At 43.4% G+C, this 20,024-nt stretch overlaps 1 protein-coding gene across 2 annotated transcripts in view; it reads left to right on the top strand.

Annotated features, from left to right (window-relative positions):
- Nucleotides 1-20,024, top strand: part of llgl1 (LLGL scribble cell polarity complex component 1) — a 37,031-nt gene that overhangs the window by 14,354 nt on the left and 2,653 nt on the right. The window contains exons 3-23 of one of the 2 annotated variants that reach the window (XM_069701450.1): nt 3,427-3,508; nt 3,623-3,783; nt 4,030-4,176; nt 7,661-7,823; nt 8,158-8,293; nt 9,383-9,437; nt 9,924-10,078; nt 10,201-10,421; nt 11,274-11,341; nt 11,998-12,172; nt 14,074-14,178; nt 14,675-14,967; nt 15,218-15,368; nt 15,454-15,592; nt 15,776-16,089; nt 16,208-16,399; nt 16,578-16,650; nt 16,978-17,092; nt 17,739-17,803; nt 19,091-19,226; nt 19,325-19,407. In XM_069701450.1, coding sequence (XP_069557551.1) covers nt 3,427-3,508; nt 3,623-3,783; nt 4,030-4,176; nt 7,661-7,823; nt 8,158-8,293; nt 9,383-9,437; nt 9,924-10,078; nt 10,201-10,421; nt 11,274-11,341; nt 11,998-12,172; nt 14,074-14,178; nt 14,675-14,967; nt 15,218-15,368; nt 15,454-15,592; nt 15,776-16,089; nt 16,208-16,399; nt 16,578-16,650; nt 16,978-17,092; nt 17,739-17,803; nt 19,091-19,226; nt 19,325-19,403 — 3,025 coding nt within the window. In that variant the 3' untranslated portion in view covers nt 19,404-19,407. The remainder of the gene's footprint in view (nt 1-3,426; nt 3,509-3,622; nt 3,784-4,029; nt 4,177-7,660; nt 7,824-8,157; nt 8,294-9,382; nt 9,438-9,923; nt 10,079-10,200; nt 10,422-11,273; nt 11,342-11,997; nt 12,173-14,073; nt 14,179-14,674; nt 14,968-15,217; nt 15,369-15,453; nt 15,593-15,775; nt 16,090-16,207; nt 16,400-16,577; nt 16,651-16,977; nt 17,093-17,738; nt 17,804-19,090; nt 19,227-19,324; nt 19,408-20,024) is intronic. The other variant, XM_069701451.1, reaches the window with a different exon arrangement.

Below are 20,024 nucleotides of genomic sequence, written 5' to 3'. Positions count from 1 at the left end.
TCTGATCTGGGAATCATGTGCCACAGTTGAGCTTTTATGGTTTTCTTAATGGTAATACAAAAAAAATCTCTGCTTCACTTTACCACTGCTCTCCTGACTGTCAGGCATTTTTATTTGGGGTTGTGTGGAGAGACAAAGTTTGAAATTGGAGCTGGTAGTGGCATGCTTCCTGTCAGAGGTGCTACAGACCAGCCAAGTGTCAAGGCTCCGACAGTCCTAAATAGTCATTAGTGGTCTTATTTTTTCTCCACGCGTTGACAGCTTCCTTTGCACCCTCTTTCTTTTTGCATAGCCAGCCTTTACGTGTGAGGGATGCTGTATGGATTTGTGATGAATGAGATGTGCTGCTGTACATCTGTTTTTACACAGCCGCGATTTTATTCACTAATTTCGCTGTCAGGTTTCTCACTTCGTCTTTGAAGCACAGCATAACTGTTGAAATTTTTCCCCCTGTCTATTGACTCTTGGTCTTACTTCATAACATCTGCTGCAGTTTCCGCTGAGTTTTTGGACCGTCCTTTGTACATTGTGTCATCGTGCTTCGAGTTAGACACTAAAATGGATACCGCTCTCATTCCAGTCCTTCGCCGGGGCTTTGAACCAGGCTATTTTATTTTTGGGCAAAACTCTTCCATGCATCTTATCATTTTAACACTTTAGTTTTTGTTCAGAACATATTGAGATGTAACGGACCACTTGGTGAGCTTTTAGACTGCTGACTGTCAGATTTTGTTAAGTTTGGACAGAGCTAGACTTGCCTCTGTTTTTCAGTCTTTATGCTAATGTAGAGCCACATATTGATATTCTATTGTATCATAATATCAGACTAGCTATAGTCTTTTGGATGCCGTTATATTGTGTTATGACATAATTGTTGTCTCCTGTTTTTAAAGGCTGCATTACAGTAAAGTGATGTCCTTTTCTGAACTCACCACTCTGTTCTAGTGGTTATATGTTTTGCCTTTACCCTCTAAGTCATTATGTCAACATTACTGGTGATTATTCAACAAAACTCTTATTATGCAAATATTTTGTAAAAGTACACTTACAATATTGTTGCAATATCAATATTGAGGTATTTGGTTAAAATGATTGTGATATTTGATTTTGTACTTGTCGCCCAGTGTAACACTAAGGTAAGACAGTGGTGTCGATCTTTTCATTATTCTCTGCAAGCGAGCAAATAATGGTACTTTCCTAAATGTGGAACTACTCTTTTTAAGGAGTACTGGATATTTTTTTTGTGGTTTTCTTCATTCAACTCAGTGCTTTGTTTTGCTCTCTCTGCCTCTCTCTTTATCTGGACTGGCAGTTCATGACCAATAAATAAATGTGCCTCTCACACCTCCACCTCCAGCTGTCTGAGGCATGTGTTATTGCAGTGAATAAAACACAGGGACAGGAAGTGACAACACTCAGGAATGTCAGTATAACGGTCAGCTCAGCCTCCAGAGGATCAGCATCTGGGAGGTGCTGTGTAAAGAGGGATTTAAGATTGGCGAAGAAAGAGGAGCGCACCCTTCTTTCTCCTCTCCAGCCTGATGGAGGGGAGATGGAAGAAGAGTGTTTCCAGAAACAAGAGGAGGGAATTTACAGCTAAGTAGGGAGATGCTGGAGGACCCTCATGGGCCCTCCTTTCTTTGACCAGACAGCTGCGATAACGCAGAGGAAAATCAGGGCTAAAACATTGTGGAATGGAGATGAAGGAATATCTCCTACCTCCCTAAAAAAAAAATCATTGAGTCAATTCTTCCTGGGAATAAAAAAGGAGAAAGACTCGGTGGAGAAAAAATATGAATAAGAATGAGACAATTAGGAAAACGAATGAATCTAGTAACAGTATTTATCTTTTCTTTATCTCAGGTTAAACAGAGAATAGATAAAAACAATAGCTTGAATTCAGAGAAGCAGCTCCGTACACAGTCATATACAAATATGAGAAGTCCCCACATTTCCTCTTATTTTTTCTGCATTTTTAATCCACATTCCGACAGGCTTATGTAAGCAGCGTGCTCAAGTGTGTCAGTATTGCTCCCAAGCGTGTGTGTGTGTGCGTGCGCGCATACATACATACATACATACATACATACATACATACATGTGTAGCTTCCAGCGGGTGTGTGTTAACTCTCAATTTAGCGCAGTTGTGTATATGCTGTCACACTTCTGGAGAATAGTCTTTAGTTTATCAGCTCGGCTTCATTTACTGGGCTAACAAAGAGAGGGCTGTGAAGATTGCTGCTGATTATACACACACACACACACACACACACACACACACACACACATGTACACAGTGGTGGTTTTAGGCATCTGCGTCATCTGGTACTGGTAATTGCTATGAGCTTTGTTATAGTGTTGTAATTTCTCCCCTATTATTACACCTAACCAGTATGTGTCTTCTAGTTTACAGCTCAGGGTTATAGCACTGTCCACACAGTCACATTTTAATATGTTTCTACTTCTCTAGTCCTCACTGCCAGCGTGTGTGTGTGTGTGTGTGTGTTTGTTTTTACATGTGTTTGTGTGTGTTTCATGATGAAGCTGAGCCGCGTCCAACGTGTTGTCATGCTCTCTACATAATGTAACATTGTTGTACAAACTGTGTTATACAGCATTAACTATCAGGAGAAGATGGGAAGCTGTGATGTTGTGCTTTCTGTAAATGCTCCTCTACAAACCCTTTGACCCCCGACACAACTAAATATATCTGCAGTCTGGTGTAACCAAGCTGTTCTGTACCAGTCGTTTATCTTTTTTAACCATGACGTCAGTTTGATTGCTCACGCTGGCATTATTGGAGCCATGGTCGGCAAAGAGGTGCAACATGACAGTTGAAGAAAGAGAATGAGCAGGATGAAGGAGAATGATGTTTGAAGAGGAAGGGTTAAACTTGACTGATGCAGTGTGTCGCAGTTGGATTTGTGAGAGTGTTGGACAGTGGAGCTGGTGGAAATACACAAACTTATGTAGTGACGGAAAGAGAGATTTTAATTACAGTAAATACCCTTAAACATCTCAAATGTTTTTTAGTTTTTTTTTCTGGTGGTGTGGTATACTTGGACCACGTTAATCAGGTGTTGAGTTATAATGGGTTCTCGCTCAGCTCCAGGTTTCCTTGAAAGTTCCTGCAAATCTCGTTTTCCCTACATGCACCTGTTTTTATGCATTTTAAAAGACACACATTTACGAACAACGCTCCTTTTGTACAACCGAGACATCTTTCCTGCATGAAATTGGTTACACCCACTTGATTAATGTCAACAGTAAATAGCACACACTGCTGTGTTTGTTCCTGCTGTGTGGCTGTCTCTTGCAGCTGATCTGGTGTCTGCTGGTCATGACATCTTATGAAACTGCTCTGAAAATCTTGTCACGTCACCTTGTCTGTGTTTGCCGAGCTTTTCCTTAACCGGATCCTTGCAGCTACGGGGCCCCCGGTGTGGAGTTCACAGGACTACACAAAGACACCACTGCTGTCACACAGGTCCACTTCCTACCTGGACAGGTGAGGCCGGTTTTCTCCTGAATGTAACGATAAAGAATCTCCCTGCAACCTGAAATAATGAAGGTCATAAAATGATTGTGTGATATGTGACGTCTGTCTACGTCTTGGTCCCAGGGTCGACTTCTCTCACTGCTGGATGACAACACGATTCACCTGTGGGAACTGGTCGCCGGGCCACCCAGAGAGGTGGGAGGGATTAAGAAAGAGGGTGTGGTCTCTCTCCAGGAAGTCAACAACTACAGTCTCCCAGGAAGACCTGGCATCGAGAGCTGCAGGTATTAAAGACTGTTTATCACGTTTTAGGTCTTTTATTATTTATTGCCTTCAAGGGAAATGGAATGTTGGAGTGATCAACCCCTCACCCTCCTCTCTCTAATACTGCCTGGTTTGCGGGGATTCTCGTGATTCTGCATGTCACAGTTTGTCAAAGGAAGCAACCGTGTCTCACCCCTGTAGGGGAGCAACGTTTGTCATGACAGTCAGCTTCACCCTCATCCCTTTTTTCATCCTCCTTCTCTCAGTGCCACCCGGGTGACCGTCCTGCTCTTGCTAAGGTCATGTGACCTGCTCTGCATTGGAACAGAGGGAGGGGGCGTGTACTTCTTGGAGTTGCCCCGCCTCTCACTGAAGGAGGACCAGACGCTGCTCCAGGATCATGTCATGCAGAGGTGAGACCGTCAAATAAATAATGTCACATAAAGTAAAGGGCAATAAATTAATTTTAAAAAATCTAATAATTTTGAAAACTGACTTTTTAATTAAACTGAAAGAGCTGGGAGATAAGTTTGTTAAGATGACCTTGCAATTTGAATAAATTACTGTTTAAGACACTACACTGTCAACACATTATATAACTTATAGCCTTATATAACATAACTTATATAACATATTTATTGCTGACTGCAACAATGTCACTGCTTCATGTGTTAATCCTATTTAATTTTTGCATCTGTTTAAATTTGTGAGAATGAGGGGTTCTCTTCCCTCCATCGCTCTCACAGTATTCTTCTCTTAAACCCTAAACACTCAAGTTTCCTCTGCTCACAGGTCCAGCTGAGCAGGTCACACACACACCAGCTTGCAGAAACAAATATCCCTGTTGACCCTAGCAGCAGCAGGTGCGTCAGGTTCGTGGAGTTCATGGTCCATGAAGACAGTCAGAGAAAAAGACATCATGTACTGAGAAACTACAATAATATTCTCTGTGGCTGTTGTCTCATTGTAACAAATAACACAAGTTTCCAGGGTGTGGTGTGAGTCAGGCGCACTGAATTAAATGTAGATAATTGTGTCTTTTGGTTTAATTGGTGCAGATGGTGAGAAAAACAACAGACTTGTGATACAGAGGAGTTTGCTGCTTTGAAAGTAAATCTTTAATTGAAAAATCTACTTTTTTTTTAAGTAGTAAAAAGTTTGTGGTGGAAAGAGTGTGCAAAATAAAATACATTACAATAAAATAGGGAAGTTGAGCTTAAAAAGCAGCAACCTGCTAATGTATTTGTGCCCTGACAGCTCACTTGCCGGTTTGTTGATTGTCAATGTAAACACTTGTAAAAACTATTACATTAAGCTATAACATTTTAAGTTTCTGAATTGGTGTTTTTGGCTTTGCTCTTCTCACGAGCTTGAACTGGGCAAAGCTCAGTTGAGAAGTAGTTGTGTCACATAGTTTTGTGTCCCTCCAAGATTTGGTGATGATTGATTGGCTCTTTGCTTCTATTTACTGGCAACTACCAGTCACATCTGATCAATCTCCACACACACATGTTGTTGGAAGATATGTTTTTGAAGTTTACTTTTAATGGACAATAACCAAGTAGTTTTCATCAACCTTTACTTTGAAAGTTGCATATTTACATTTAATGTAGTAAAGAGAAAAGTAAGGCTTGAGGTGTTCAATCCAGAGGCTTCAACACATAAAACTACTTGGTTGTCAACTTCATTTGACTCAATTAGCTGCTGTTTTAGAAGAAATTTACTGTAGTCAGTGTGAATGCATCAGTTGTAAACACATTGCAAACTTACATAATGTGGCAGAAGGAATCGGCTCACAATCCATAATACGCCAAAAACTTTTCACACCGGCTGACATATACACAGATATATCTGTGATTGGGTACCATCGGTGAGGCTCCACTCACACCTACTCTGACACTGAGAAAAAGACATCTATGTGTATTACTGCAGGGCTGTTATGTTGTAAGGTGTTTCTTTTATTTTGTCCAGCCCCTCAGGGAACATTTAGTATGATGTGCAGTGGAGAACTAGAAGTGTGTGAATGGAGAACTGACTCAGATCTTCAGCAATAAGTGGGATTAGGTCATTTTAATGGACTTCCATTAAAATGCATACACAACAGTACATGATGGAAAATAATCCTTATGACATAAACATACATATTTAAGTGTTTTTTTTTTTTTGTTTTTTTAACGTACCAGACACTTCTCTGTTTTGTGCCGTAGTCTTCCTTGCTGATTGTCTGCGTTGATCCACGGGTGGTGTCAGTGCTCCTGTTGTGTTTCTTTTTTTATTCTGCTGTGCCACTCTCTTGACTGGTCGACCAAACCCCTCATTAACCAGACTTGTTTAAAGTGAGCCTCATTAACCAGACTTGTTTAGGGAAGTGTGTGTGTGTGTGTGTGTGTGTGTGTGTGTGTGTGTGTGTGTGTGTGTGTGTGTGTGTGTGTGTGTGTGTGTGTGTGTGTGTGTGTGTGTGTGTGTGTGTGTGTGTGTGCGTGTGTGCGTGTGTGCGTGTGTGCGTGCGCGGAGGGGATGTTTTAGACAGTGACGCTTTGTGCCGGCTGCCAAAACGCAGTGTTCCGGTTAGGGAAGAGTTTCAGCTGAATATCCAACATGCACAGTGACACATACACACGCGCACGTACACGTGAATACACTAACACACAGAGGCCCATCATCATCATCATCATCATCATCATCATCATGGGGACTCTGCAGCAGGATACTGGATTCCCCTAAAAATACTTATGAATGGAGAGACGGAGACAATGGAATGCTTTGTTGGGAATGTTTCTGCTGCTATGCTTCCAGAGAGGATCTTCCTCAGTGAACCTGACCACAGCAGTCAGAAGTGTGTGTGTGTGTCTGTCTCTCTGTGTCTCTGTCTCTGTGTCTCTGTCCCTCTGCCAGGATGGCCGTTCATCTGCACTAAAGAGCCCAGAAAGCTGCAGTTCTTTCTTGTCCTTCCCTCCCATGTTTGTCTCTCTTCATTTTCTGCCTCTCTCTCCTGTTTCTTCTCCTTTCTTCTTTTCTCTTGTCTCTTGTCTCTTGTCTCTTGTCTCTCTTCCCTTCCCTTCGCTGAGGGAATCCTCTGACATCTCGAGGGTGTGTCTTGCTCCACATTCCTCCTCTGCCCCAGAGGAATGTCTACTTCACAAGCTCCAGCAGCTCAGCTCCAGCTTGATGTTGAGTTCACTGTTGTTGTTGTTGTTGTTGTTGATGTTGTAGGAGCAGCCTGGGCTGTAGTATTAGTTTATACAGATGGTTTGTGCTCTGTGTTGATTATTTTATACATGTTTTAATGCTCTTAGCTTTTTGCTTTGGGTTGTTTTGGTGCAAAAGAGCAGGAAACATTTTATCTTCGCTCTTCAGTAACTGTTCTGTTTATCAACACAATGATCCACATACTTCTTCTATCATGTCCTTCGTTCACTCTCTGAGGCTGTGATGGACGACTGTGTGCACTCCATCATTAATTCCCCTCCAACACATTTTTTTTCCCCCAACCAAACCCCACCTCATACCCTGAATTCAAATGTGCACGATTGACAACAAATATTCAAGTTCATTCTTTCAACCCAGCTGTTAGCGCTTACTCTCATTTGTCACCACCATGTGATACTAAGACCAAAATGTGGAGCTTAAGCAACATGATAACAGGTGGTTGTGAGTTTGGAGGATGATTATCATCTCTCTGCTCAGCGTCAGTCTCTGGCGTCAGATGTGAATGTCCTTCATGACCTCTTTGATCCTATGTTGATTGTATCAGAGGACAATAATCTTCACTTTTTTGTGATCTGTAGATAACTGAATATTTGTTTTACTCCTGGATTACAGTAAAGCAGTCTCTTTATGGAAAATGGTACAGAACAGATGTGGGACAATACGTAATGTTTTGGTTTATTTTTACAGCCTGCCGGACGACTACAGATGTGGGAAGTCTTTAGGACCAGTTGAGTCTCTTCAGGAGCATCCACAGCAGACAGGGCGGATTCTGATTGGCTACAGCCGAGGGCTGGTGGTCCTGTGGGATCTGAGCTCCTGTCGTGCTGAGCAGCTCTTCCTCGGCAAACAGGTACCTGCTTCAGACAAGAGTGGAGATTTTGCTCTATGTTTCAGGGTCAATGAAGAACTTTGGTAAATTGTTTAATGATGTGTTTCCATAAAATATTTGTATTTATCTTGCTTTGGACATGTCAGTCTATACTGAAACAGACTGCAGAAGACTTGAGTCAGTGGTTTAATATTGTTTGAGAAAAATTACTCTACTAGTGTGTGTGTGTGTGTGTGTGTGTGTGTGTGTGTGTGTGTGTGTGTGTGTGTGTGTGTGTGTGTGTGTGTGTGTGTGTGTGTGTGTGTGTGTGTGTGTGTGTGTGTGTGTGTGTGTGTGTGTGTTAACCACCCTGCAGCAGTTGGAGAGTCTGGTGTGGGAACGCTCTGGAAACTTATTTGTCAGTTCCCATAACGATGGCGGCTACTCTGTGTGGGCAGTTACCAGCGGCAACACCCACAATCACCAGCCAGTGTCCTCCACCATCCCATACGGTGACAAATGCATACATAGTACACAGACACGCACAGCATTTCACAGTTAATGTATGGATGAAACACATTTAAGAACATCCACAAAAAACGATGTCCACTCATGACTTAACCATCCGAACTCCAATTAGTTTCTAGCCATATTTTGCTCCCGTTTATTTTTATTCTTTACTTTGGGCTCATTTCTTACTCCACCAGCAAGTAGTGCACCTCTCTAGAAACAGTACAATCCTGGGTCGAAGTAGAGAACTCAAAAATATATTTTGTGTAGTAGAACATACTTATAAGAAAATAAATAATGTAAATTTAATTTCTTTGAGAATTTCTTTTATAAAAATTGAAAAGAATGTAATCTAAATGTACAACACCAACATTTTTTCAGATAAAGCTGCTCCACCTGCTATAAATATTGAACTACTGACATTTTTACAACCTCTGCAAACCTTTCTGTGCTCGCCGTCCTCTCTCCTCTGTGCTCCAGCCTGCAGTTCACTTTCACAGTTCAACTGTTGGAGTCATTCAAGGCTTCATTGTTGTGCTGAGGAGTGAAGAATTACATTTTTATTTACAGTATCTGCAAATGCCCCCCCCCCCCAAAAAAAAAAGTTTTAAACCATACATGTAGAATAAAGGGAATTCAGTGAAATAGATTTGGTTATTTTCCCTGACTGAAGCACATGATTATTTCAAGAACTGTCGGAAATATTTAAAATCCAACGATAATTTTTATAGCCAGTTTCTGGCTATAATAAATGGTGTAACTTTGGTGTTTTTTTGTGTTTAAAAAAAAAAAAAAAAAACATGCTTTTCAAACCCGCTGGCTGTGGATCTCAGACAGTTAATGAACCATGACTGCTGACATACTATGATGCATATGGGCTCAGTAGGAGAGTTGGGGTTTGGATAAGGACTTGTACCGTCAGGTGATGATATGATTTAGACTATGATCCAGAATATGGTTGGAAAAGTTTTTAAGACTTCTGGTCTAGATTTACTCTCTCTCTTCTCTTTGACGAACACAGTCTCTGTGGGGTTTAAATAGTTGTAGTTTGACCAATGGGTCTAACATCACTGTTTGTGATTGTCCATCAGGTCCATTTCCCTGTAAAGCCATCAACAAGATCCTGTGGAGAACAACACAGACTGGGTGAGTGTTTAACTCTTTATTCTGGGCTGTATATCTTCTGATTCCTGAGGTCAGACTGGATCACAGTACCAGTAAATCATCACATGGCTATTTTTGTTTCATTGTGTGTAAGACTGTTTAGTTTTCTTTTTGATTTGCCTTTTCTTTTTATTCTTTTCTATTCTTATTACAATGTAAATTGACTATTTTTTTTTTAAATCTACATTTATTAATCAAAAAGTTGTAATCTTGTCTCTCAAGTGACTATTTTTGTGTAGTTTACAGTAAGCAAGAAACATAAAAAGGAATAAAGTGGCTCCTAATAAACAGAACATCACCCTGTTTATTGTATGATTTAATTTTTGTCTTTAAATTTCAAAATAAGAGCTCATGAATGTAAAAAATGAAAATGTGTATGCTTAATTATATTGGAAACAATTACTGTATGTTGTTCACGGTGACATTAAATGGACATGACTAAAACACTTTCTCTGTCATTCACTCCAGCTCTCCAGTGCTATTGTACAGTGGAGGGATGCCAAGAGCCAGCTATGGTGACCGCCACTGTCTGACCATCCAACAGGACAAAGATCACGTCACTCTCGACTTCACATCTCGAGTGATCGATTTCTTCACTGTCCACAGCATAGAGCAGGAGAAAGGTGAGGATCTAAGCATTAAAGATGACGCATCTCTGGATGTTCATCCCCTTTTCTTCAAGAATTTACTTTCAGTTTTCAGGAGCATCAATCCTTAACGATGTGGCTTATTCTCCTCCCAACAGAGTTTGACGACCCTTCGGCTTTAGTGGTGTTACTAGAGGAGGAGCTGGTTGTGATCGACCTCCAGACCCCTGGTTGGCCCTCGCTGCCCACTCCCTACCTCGCTCCCCTCCACTCCTCAGCCATCACCTGCTCCTGCCACATAACCAGCGTCCCTCCCAAACTCTGGGAGAGGCTCGTCAACGCTGGCAAAGCCCAGCAGGGCCGGCAGTACGCGCACGGGGTGAGCAGCTCGGCGTGGGTCTGTGGAGAGCAGGTTGATGGGACTCATTCAACAGGTGGAGGGCTGTCAGCAGGCTTCAGTTTTGTTTTTGACCCTTTTATTCAAGTAACTGAAGAAAGTGTCTGCTGTATCTGTTGGCAGGGCACTAGGAATGACAGGATTATTTGTAGTAAATTGGTTTGTACGCGGCAATACGGATATTCAATTACAGGAAATCCAGGATGCGTGTAAGCAGCTTAACCTGAGAACACATTAAACAGAGAATGGCTAATTGCCAGGCTGCTTGTCCAAGTAGTTCCAGGGTTTTATTTGGCGTTTTATCAAATTGCTGTTACGTGTCAGGGCTCAATGAAGCCTAAATGGGTGATAAATGGAGTGGAATTAGAGTTTTGAGATAATCTGATGGGGCTATTTGGGTGTAAATGAATGTAATTATTTGTTGATCTGAACTCGCAAGCTTAACAAAGAGGAGAGGAAACAAAGGCTGTTGGTACTGTGTGAACTTTAAGAGCAGGTGTGGGCAGTTAAAGGCTTTGCAAAGGCTTTGTCGCTTCGATCAGCTGTTTGATCAGTGGCTGATTCTACTCGCACACACGGACGGACACACAGCTGTTAGCTTCATAAATCACGGCCCTCTGTTGGCCTGTGTGAGGCCAAACCAGTGACTGGCACTTTAACAGAGGAAACTCAACAAAAGCACTCGATTTTCTGTCATAAATTTTGAGCTGAGGTCATGATAAAATGGAAATATGTTGTTTTTTCAGTCAAGTTCAATATGTAAAGATTTCCTGCTGCAGCTTTTCCACATGACGGAGTCCTAACTTTCCTTCAATCGCTCTCTGTTTTGTGTAGAGCTGGCCGATATGTGGCGGGAAAAATCTGGCACCTCCTCCCAAACAACAAGAGCTGCTATTGACAGGGTATCTCACACACACACACACACACACACACACACACACACACACACACACACACACACACACACACACACACACACACACACACACACACACACACACACACACACACACACACACACACACACACACTAGTGCAGGTGCATCCAGGCTGCTTTTTTTTCATGACTCAAATCTGATGCTTTCTAGCAAGTTTGAGTCCGTAAACGCATCACGGAGAAGGTTTTGGATCTCCTGCATTAAACTGAATCTATGTGTGACTTGGCAAAATAGAAATCTAGTGGTACCTGCCAGAATGTTGTCAAATACAGACGTTTGGCAGAGCTTGCATCGACCGCAAGCACAGTAAGAAATCAGTTACGTAAAGGAAGGGACCTCAGATGAAACAAAACTAAAAAAAACGTGCCAAAACTACAAATGGTGGGAAACCAGGAGGAGTATTTTGATGTTGCTTTTAGCTTTAGCGTGTCAGCATCCTCCAGAGTGACTGATGAGGTTATTGGTTTTTAAGCTATGATTATATATGGTAAACATCACACCTGCTTAATAGCAGCATGTTCCCTGAAAGCACCATAATTACACACACACACTCAGACCTGCACAGTCTTGATTGTAATGCACTAAAATATTTTAAAAGTTGTATCTTGGTGTTTTTGCAGGCATGAGGACGGCACAGTGCGTTTCTGGGACGCCTCGGGTGTTGCTCTGACTCCCCTGTACAAACTCAGCACAGCCAACGTCTTCCACACAGACTGCGACCCCTGCGATGACCCCCAGGACCCTAGCAACGACCCCGACATGCAGCAGGAGGAAGAATGGCCTCCATTCAGGAAGGTGAGAACTGAGGAGTCGTGCACGAGAAGAGAATTAAAGAGTTTTTATTTTCAGGGGTTCAGACTCGGGGTCGTGTTTTACAGGCTGTGGGGAATAAAATGAATCGGTCTTTTCGCACACACGGTCCTGCAACGCTACATCTGTGGCCTCATTTTCTCATCAGATTGTTTTCATGTGTTTGGACTTCAGACAGACCCACCCCATTGTTCTTCTTATAAAAACTCTACACAGAAAACTGTTCATTAAACCCGAATCAGACTGCGGTTCCTTCAGAGTTGCATTTAAATGAACTGATTCACAATCAGGAAGCAGAATTTCATGTCAACAGAATCTGTCTGAGCTGTTTGACTTTGGTAGACAGAAACAGAGATGTGACAAACTGCTAATTGAATATTTAAATGATCCGCTTCTACAGTAAAACATAATCAGGAAAAAAATATATTGTCTAGTGTCCCAAAAATGATTAAAACACAAAACAAGCAATAATCCATAGGTGAAGCACTGTGTCCACACACACACACACACACACACACACACACACACACACACACACACACACACACACACACACACACACACACACACACACACACACACACACACACACACACACACACACACACACACACCTCAGAGGCCTGTTTTCCCATTTCTTTTACCCTGTTCTTTCCTTCCTATTGACTCTTGGAACCCCCTCCCCACATTTCCTCATGTATCCTGCGGTAACAGAGCTGCATGTTCAGGAATGTGGCCCTCATATGGGATGAAGAATCCTTCCCTTTTTTCTCTGTAATGAAAACCAGACCTATCAGCCCACTCGTTTCTCTCTCTCTCTCTGTGTGTGTGTGTGTGTGTGTGTGTGTGTGTGTGTGTGTGTGTGTGTGTGTGTGTGTGTGTGTGTGTGTGTGTTAGGGAGCAGCTTCTCCTTTCTCCTTGTTTTGCCAAGACACAACTCCCATGTGAGCGGGATTCTGTTGGAATTCCTACTGTGTGTGTTTGTTTGCGATAGAGAGACAGATTAATTAGAGGGGACTATCCTGGCTTTTTGTAGAAAATAAGAAGAGAGAGGCTGCTGTTAAAGGAGGAAAGCCTCATGAGGGTATTTTGACATGAATGTAATCAGATATTCAGAACGAGACGACACGTTTTTACACGTTTCCTAGAAAAAGCTGGTGACGTCAGAGGTGGAGAGTTTCTAAGATGACATGCATAGCAGCTTCATCGTAGGTACAATCAACAGCTGGGACCTCGTGTGCAAATGTGTAATTATCGAATGCTAATACACCCAAGTTTCTGTTTGCTGGCATAAAGTTGCACTATATTTTTCCTGCAGGAAGACCAAATTGCCGTCAAATCATGTGGCTCTGAATTTGTTTGCATCCTCAGCATAGTGGACCGCTGTGGCTGGTGTAACATTAAACATTGAGTGGCTTGGTGTCACTGCTTCATCTATCTTTCTGTTACGCCCAAGCGGTAACCAACAGTGACATCACCCATTGGTGTGTTAGTGGTCGTTATGAGGCTTCGAGTTCGGACATTGGCTGGTTTTCAGATGGACCAACAGAAAACTAATAAAAGGAGGGAATTAAGATAGTGTAACTGAAATAAGTTGAAAGTTGAGAAAAGTTGAATGGGAGTCTATGGAGCCAGAGGGTTTTGGAGCAGCACTCAGTGGTATCGCAGTTTATGGTACTTCCGCATGGCCTCATTTTTTAGACCCGGAAGCTACGTCCGCTTTTATATACAGTCTGTGGTTTAAACTGTTATATGTTAACTAACCAAGAGAAAGGAGGTGAGACAAAGGAAGTAGCTGATAAACCTTGACCCTCATCTCTAGCTCCAGACATTTGTGTATGTTTCCCTTTCGATTAAATCCAAATAATTCCAATTGATGTGTGCAGGTGGGCTGTTTTGACCCGTACAGCGATGACCCCCGGCTCGGCATCCAGAAGATCAGCCTGTGTAAATACAGCAACAAGCTGGTGGTGGCTGGGACTGCCGGACAGGTGACGATCACACACATGCAAATACACTGAGTTCAAGTTGTATACAGTACTGTGTAAAAGTTTTAATCACTAAATGTAAAGCTAGTAAGTTTTCATAAATAATGCCATGGACAGTTTTTATTTATTTATTAATTAAAGACAAATAAAAGGAGTAATAACACTTTTTGGCAGTTTGGTTGTTGTCATGCTGAAGAATAGATTTGCAACCAATCAGACACCTTTCTGATGTTGTTATTATATTAATGAGAAGCTCAGCATCTAATGCGTCACAGATGTTTGCACAGGACTGTGTTTACAAATGTGTCTAATAAATATGTTCTTTTTGAAAAAAAAATTATGTTTATATTCTTAATGTATGTTAGTGTATATACAGTGTACTGTACAGTCAGAATACCCCTGGCTTTATAATTGGCACACTGGCCGTTGCTACAGATGTATTTGGTGTTCTTGTACAATGAAAAAATGAAAGGTGATGATTCTTGACTCTCTCTCTCAGGTGATTGTTCTGGGTTTGAGTGATGAGCGTTCAGACCACTTGGTGGACGTGTCTGTGGTCGATCTGCTGCAGGACAGGGAGGGCTTCACCTGGAAGGGCCACGACAGGCTGGAGCCACGTCTTAAACCCGCCCCCTTCCCTCCGGGCTTTCAGCCGCTGGTGCTGGTGCAGTGCCTGCCCCCCGCCTCGGTTACAGCTGTGGCTCTGCACGCCGAGTGGAACCTGATCACCTTCGGGACGAGTCACGGATTCGGCCTGTTCGACTATCACAGACGAAACGCCGTGCTGGCCAGGTTTGAGACGCACAATCTGCTGACACTTTCTCTTGATTGACACGAGGGTCTCATTTGAATAATGAAAATGTAAATTATTGAGAGTATTATATTTGTGGGTACATGGACATTTGTGCTTTTGATTTTCCTTCGTTTCTTTACTTTTGTTTTGATTACATTTCATTTAGCTGATGCCAGAATAAAATGGTTTAATACGATTTGAAACTTGTCCAAATTGTAATGCTAACATCATCTCTTTCTGCTCTCCTAGATGCACCCTGCACCCTAATGACTCCTTGGCGATGGAGGGTCCCCTGTCCAGAGTCAAGTCCTTGAAAAAGTCCCTACGACAGAGCTTCCGACGCATCCGCAAAAGCCGGGTGTCTGGGAAGAAACGCACCATCACCACACCCACCAGCAAGGTAAGAGCCTTGCAGGAAGTGGACCATCCAGAACAGGGTAACTGAATGTATTCCTGCATTCAGTAAATGTGTGTGTTGTATGCAGGTTCAGGAGGCCAATGCTGCTCTCGCCGAGCAGGAGGACGTCGCTCCGGTGCAGCGAAGGATCGAGCCGCGGTCAGCAGACGACTCGCTGTCCGGAGTGGTGCGATGTCTCTGCTTCGCCGACACCTTCCTGCGTGATGGTGAGTTTGCCGACATCTGCAAATAATGACCAAACTTTTCAGCTCCATCCTAATAATGATTAGGATTTTTATTAGTGAATTGTGGGATGTTTTTGGTGAGAAGGCTGATTACATGTGTTTTTTTTTTATTGTTTTTTTTTAAGTCATTTCCATTGCACTAACAACACGCTGCGTCTCCACTAGGTACCCACCACGGCCCCACACTATGGGCGGGCACCAACTCGGGCAGTGTGTACGCCTACGCTCTGGAGGTGCCCGGCGTGGGCTCGGGGCGCGTGTGTGAGCGGGGCGGAGCGAGCGAGAGCAGCGTGTGTGTGGAGGCGGTGTTGGGCAAAGAGATCCAGCTGATGCACAGAGCTCCCGTGGTGTCCATCTGTGTCCTTGACGGCCGAGGGAAACCGTTACCGGACCCGTACGAAGCCTCCCAGGACCTCGCCATCGCTCCAGACATGACAAACGCTCACTCTGTCCTCATCGCCTCGGAGGAGCAGCTCAAGGTAACGGCCTTATTGTGTCCTTTCATTTCTAGAGGCTCCTAAAAGTCACCATAAATGGTTGAGGTGTTCAAGGACTTGTCACTTTTTTTTTTTAAATCTTAGAAATCTCTTTCCGCAGGTGTTCTCTCTCCCCAAAGTGAGCGCCAAGACAAAGTTCAAGCTGACGGCACACGAAGGCTGTCGGGTGAGGAAGGTGGCCCTGGTGCTCTTCAGCTCCACAGCTCAGGAAGACTACAGTGAACACACACTGGTGTGTCTGACCAACCTGGGAGACATGCACCTGTTTAACATCCCCGGCCTCCGACCACAGGTACAGTCCAGGGGAAGGATTGTGTGTTTGAAAATGAGCTACATCTGAGAGCATTTATGGGATACTTACAGTAATCTGCAGCATTATTTGGTGTATCAGATCCCTTTACTTTAGTATGTGGCTGTTTTTAACTGTATTTTCATTATGCTCTCCTTACTTCTATATTGTGTGTCTGCAGGTGCGTTACGACTGCATCCGTAAAGAAGACATCAGTGGTATTGCATCCTGTGTCTTCACCAAGAACGGACAGGGTGAGGAGAACAACGCTTCTAACGGAAGAGTCTTAAAACAGCTTCACATCTGTCAAAGTTCCAAAACTCAACACGTCTCTAGGGATTTATCCTGGGCTTCATTTACTTGTGATTTTTTTTTTCTTCGGATCAACTAAATGACTGTCAGTGAGTTTTTCTGAACGAGATCAACGCACCAACTCAAATTTCCCACCATGATTTTTTTAAGGCTTTTTTAGAAACAATGCAACAATGTTGCATCAGAACAAAGTGCAGGAGAGACGGTTCAGAGCAGGTAAACGGTCACTTCACTCAGTCGAACTGTGGTTTGTGTGTTTTCCTCTGCAGGGTTTTACCTGATCTCTCCTTCAGAGTACGAGAGGTTCTCCTTGTCTGCGAAGGTCCTCACTGAGCCGCTCTGCTCTGTTCAGCTGGACCGACCGCTAGAGCCCACACCTGCCAGGTAACACACGCGCACACACACACACACACACGCACACGCACACACACGCACACGCACACACACACGCACACACACTATAATAAATATCAAGATTGTAGATTTTATTAGGACACACGTTCTTCTCATTGTGTTTTGAGTTACCTGCTTTTTCTCCACCTCCTTCCATCCCTGCTGTATTGATTGAATACTACAGTACACATGGACCCACAAATTTGATTCTTAATAACCTACATAACACGAAGATAGGTTCAGTGGTAAAATGAAAGTGGGGTTATCACGTGTTATCAAAGCCAATTGTATTGTCAAATTTTGGGGGAGAAATTATAAATGAATTTGTAAAGGTACAGACATTTCAGACAGAAATGTCTCTTTGATAATCCCGCAAATTAAATTCCTCAATAATGTTTAAAAAGTTTGACATACCTGCTCATTTAATTTGCAACAACATCCTGGGCCCCACTGTTAGCTCGTGAACGACCCTCGGCGGCCCCTGAACACCTTGAATACCACTGAACCTGCTGATCGTGACGCTTTCTCAGCTCGAAGGTCCTCAGCTGCACGTGAAGGCAAAGAAATGATACTTTAACTGTTGCTTCATGACTCCGTCCTCTGCCGAAGTAAAAGTTGTGTACTCGTGTCTCCACAGCGATGGTACGATGACGCAGCCTCAGGCCAACGGAACCCACAAGAACCAGATGGGTCAGGCTGAAGGTACGTCTGAATGCTCTCCCCCTCTGCCCCCCCGCCCCCTCGTTATTCTTCCCTCTCTCTGTCTATCCTCCTCTTCATCGCTCCCTCCTCTCTCTCCCCGAACCTCTTCAAACCCCGGCCAGGCCTCGCAGGGGTCTCCTTCTGCTCTCCATGGTAACCATTCAGTATGCCCCGATTGCATATCCTGCCCAACACCTCCTGCCCTGGCAGGAATAGGTGGTTGTCGTGGAGACCAGTTGGTCTTTCACCCGCCACTCGGTTATTAACAACTTTCCATGTTTGAGCTCGCAGCCTCAGCCACAATCACAGAATCAACAAAGCTCATAAACTAAAGCTAAATGCTTAACATGCTCCCAATGACAGTGCTGATATAGCAATGTTTAGCAGGTATAATGTTTAGTACTTAAGAGTGTTGGCATGCTAACATTTGTTAGTTAGTACCAAGCGGCAAACTACAGTGACGTAACCCGCCGACATGTGAACTGATGTTTGAAACCTCGAGTTCTGCATTTTGGTTATCGCCATCTTGGAGACACAAAGGACCATTTTTGGACGAGCTGGGGAGGAGCGAGGAGTGGATGTGACTCAATCCGACGTCATATGGTGGAAACCTGACTCCTTCCTAGACCTGTCAATCAAACCAGACACGCCCCCCCCCAGACATACCTCTCTTTGAGGCCTAATATCTAATGAATGATGGAGTTATTTTTGTTGAACCACCAGAGGATCAGAAGGAGTGACTTTAGAGTGACTCCATAATGACTTGTTATTATCGTTCATTCTTGTAGCATGCGTGTTGAATACTTTTATAGAGACTTTTCACTCAAAACACAAATGTTATGGCTTCATGGCTTCACTAGAGGAAAAGTCAGTCGATGACCTACTCTGGGAACATGATTCAAATTTTTCAAATAGATATTTCAGTCTGGACCAAAGCGATGAGTGACTTTCCCATCCAGACAGGCAAGCTGCTGGTTTATTTAAAGTAATACACATCATATTTTCATATTTGAATATTTTCCCTGTTTACCATCTGTGGACTTTGAGGTGAATCATTTTAGTGCTGCTTTATTAAATTGTTTTACAATGAAGCACCTCATCAACATTTTGACAGGTTGTTCGCCGAATCAAAGTGTTTTCAAAAAAAAAAAAAAAAATAGATTTAAATTTTCTTCCCTCACTCCAACGTAAGAAGGAAACCTCTCATCAGTCGTTCGGTGACATCCACACGGTCACTGATGGAAACAAACCTGGAGCCCACTACTCTGGATTTCCTCCCTCCCACAGGGCAAACAGAGGAGTCTCCGAGCACCCTGTCCTCCCCCATCCTGGACACGCCGCTGGACTCCCCTCTCAGCTGCGCTGACCTCACCCTCGACTCCACCGGAGAGATCACGGTGGAGGACGTCAGGGATTTCCTAACGTAGGCACACGCGGCTTCCGGTCTTTAAAAATAGATCCTTTTTTCTCTTTTTGTTGCCTTCTTGAAGACGACAATTAATCCGTGCGTCTGTCCGACAGAACTGTGGACGAGGCAGAAAACAACCTGAAGAACATCAATGAAGAGGAGGGACGCTCGACGGGCATCCTCATCAACTGAACAGGTGCCAAACACACTGATCACTTACTGTAGAGGGAACTTGGATTTGTCCTCAGTGAGCAGGTGCACGAGCTCACACTTGATCGGACACAACAGTGGGTGTATGAGAGTGGGTAGACACACGCGCACACGCACACGCACACACCTGTTTCTAATGGAGCTGGTCCAGAGTGTGCAAACTTGAAAGACTTGTTCTGTCTGCATTCCAATTACAAACCCTGCACGCCGTTTTCTCTCCTCTCGGTGGAGCTCGGATCATTTCCATCGACTGAACACACTCAGTGTTTCATACTGGAGCTCAGCACTCTTTCAGTTCATTTGCGTAACCTTTTTACTCACTCCACCGATTCCAATTCTTCATCTCCGGCAATCCAAAACAAAGCTGCAGTGACCTTCACCGCGAGACCCCGTTAAATCTTGGCTTTCTGCAGCTCCGATAAGTTTCCTCCAGAGTGACCTCAGAATAAGCAGACTGGTTCTTGTTAGTGGAGTAACCTCAAAGCTGAAATCTGGTTCTGTACTGACAGGAATGCATTTGTATGTATCATTTAAACTCTGTAAAAGAAAGGGAACTGTTGGAGGTTTTTAAAGTAGTGAGTGAGTGACCTGAACTCCTCTCTG

The sequence above is a fragment of the Brachyistius frenatus genome, unplaced genomic scaffold (assembly GCF_029030835.1).
Source record: "Brachyistius frenatus isolate BFR_SWC_R1_liver_20210118 unplaced genomic scaffold, ASM2903083v1 Contig_36, whole genome shotgun sequence".
NCBI lineage: Eukaryota > Metazoa > Chordata > Actinopteri > Embiotocidae > Brachyistius > Brachyistius frenatus.
Note: the sequence above shows the minus strand (reverse complement) of the source record. Positions and strands in the feature narration are given on the sequence as shown.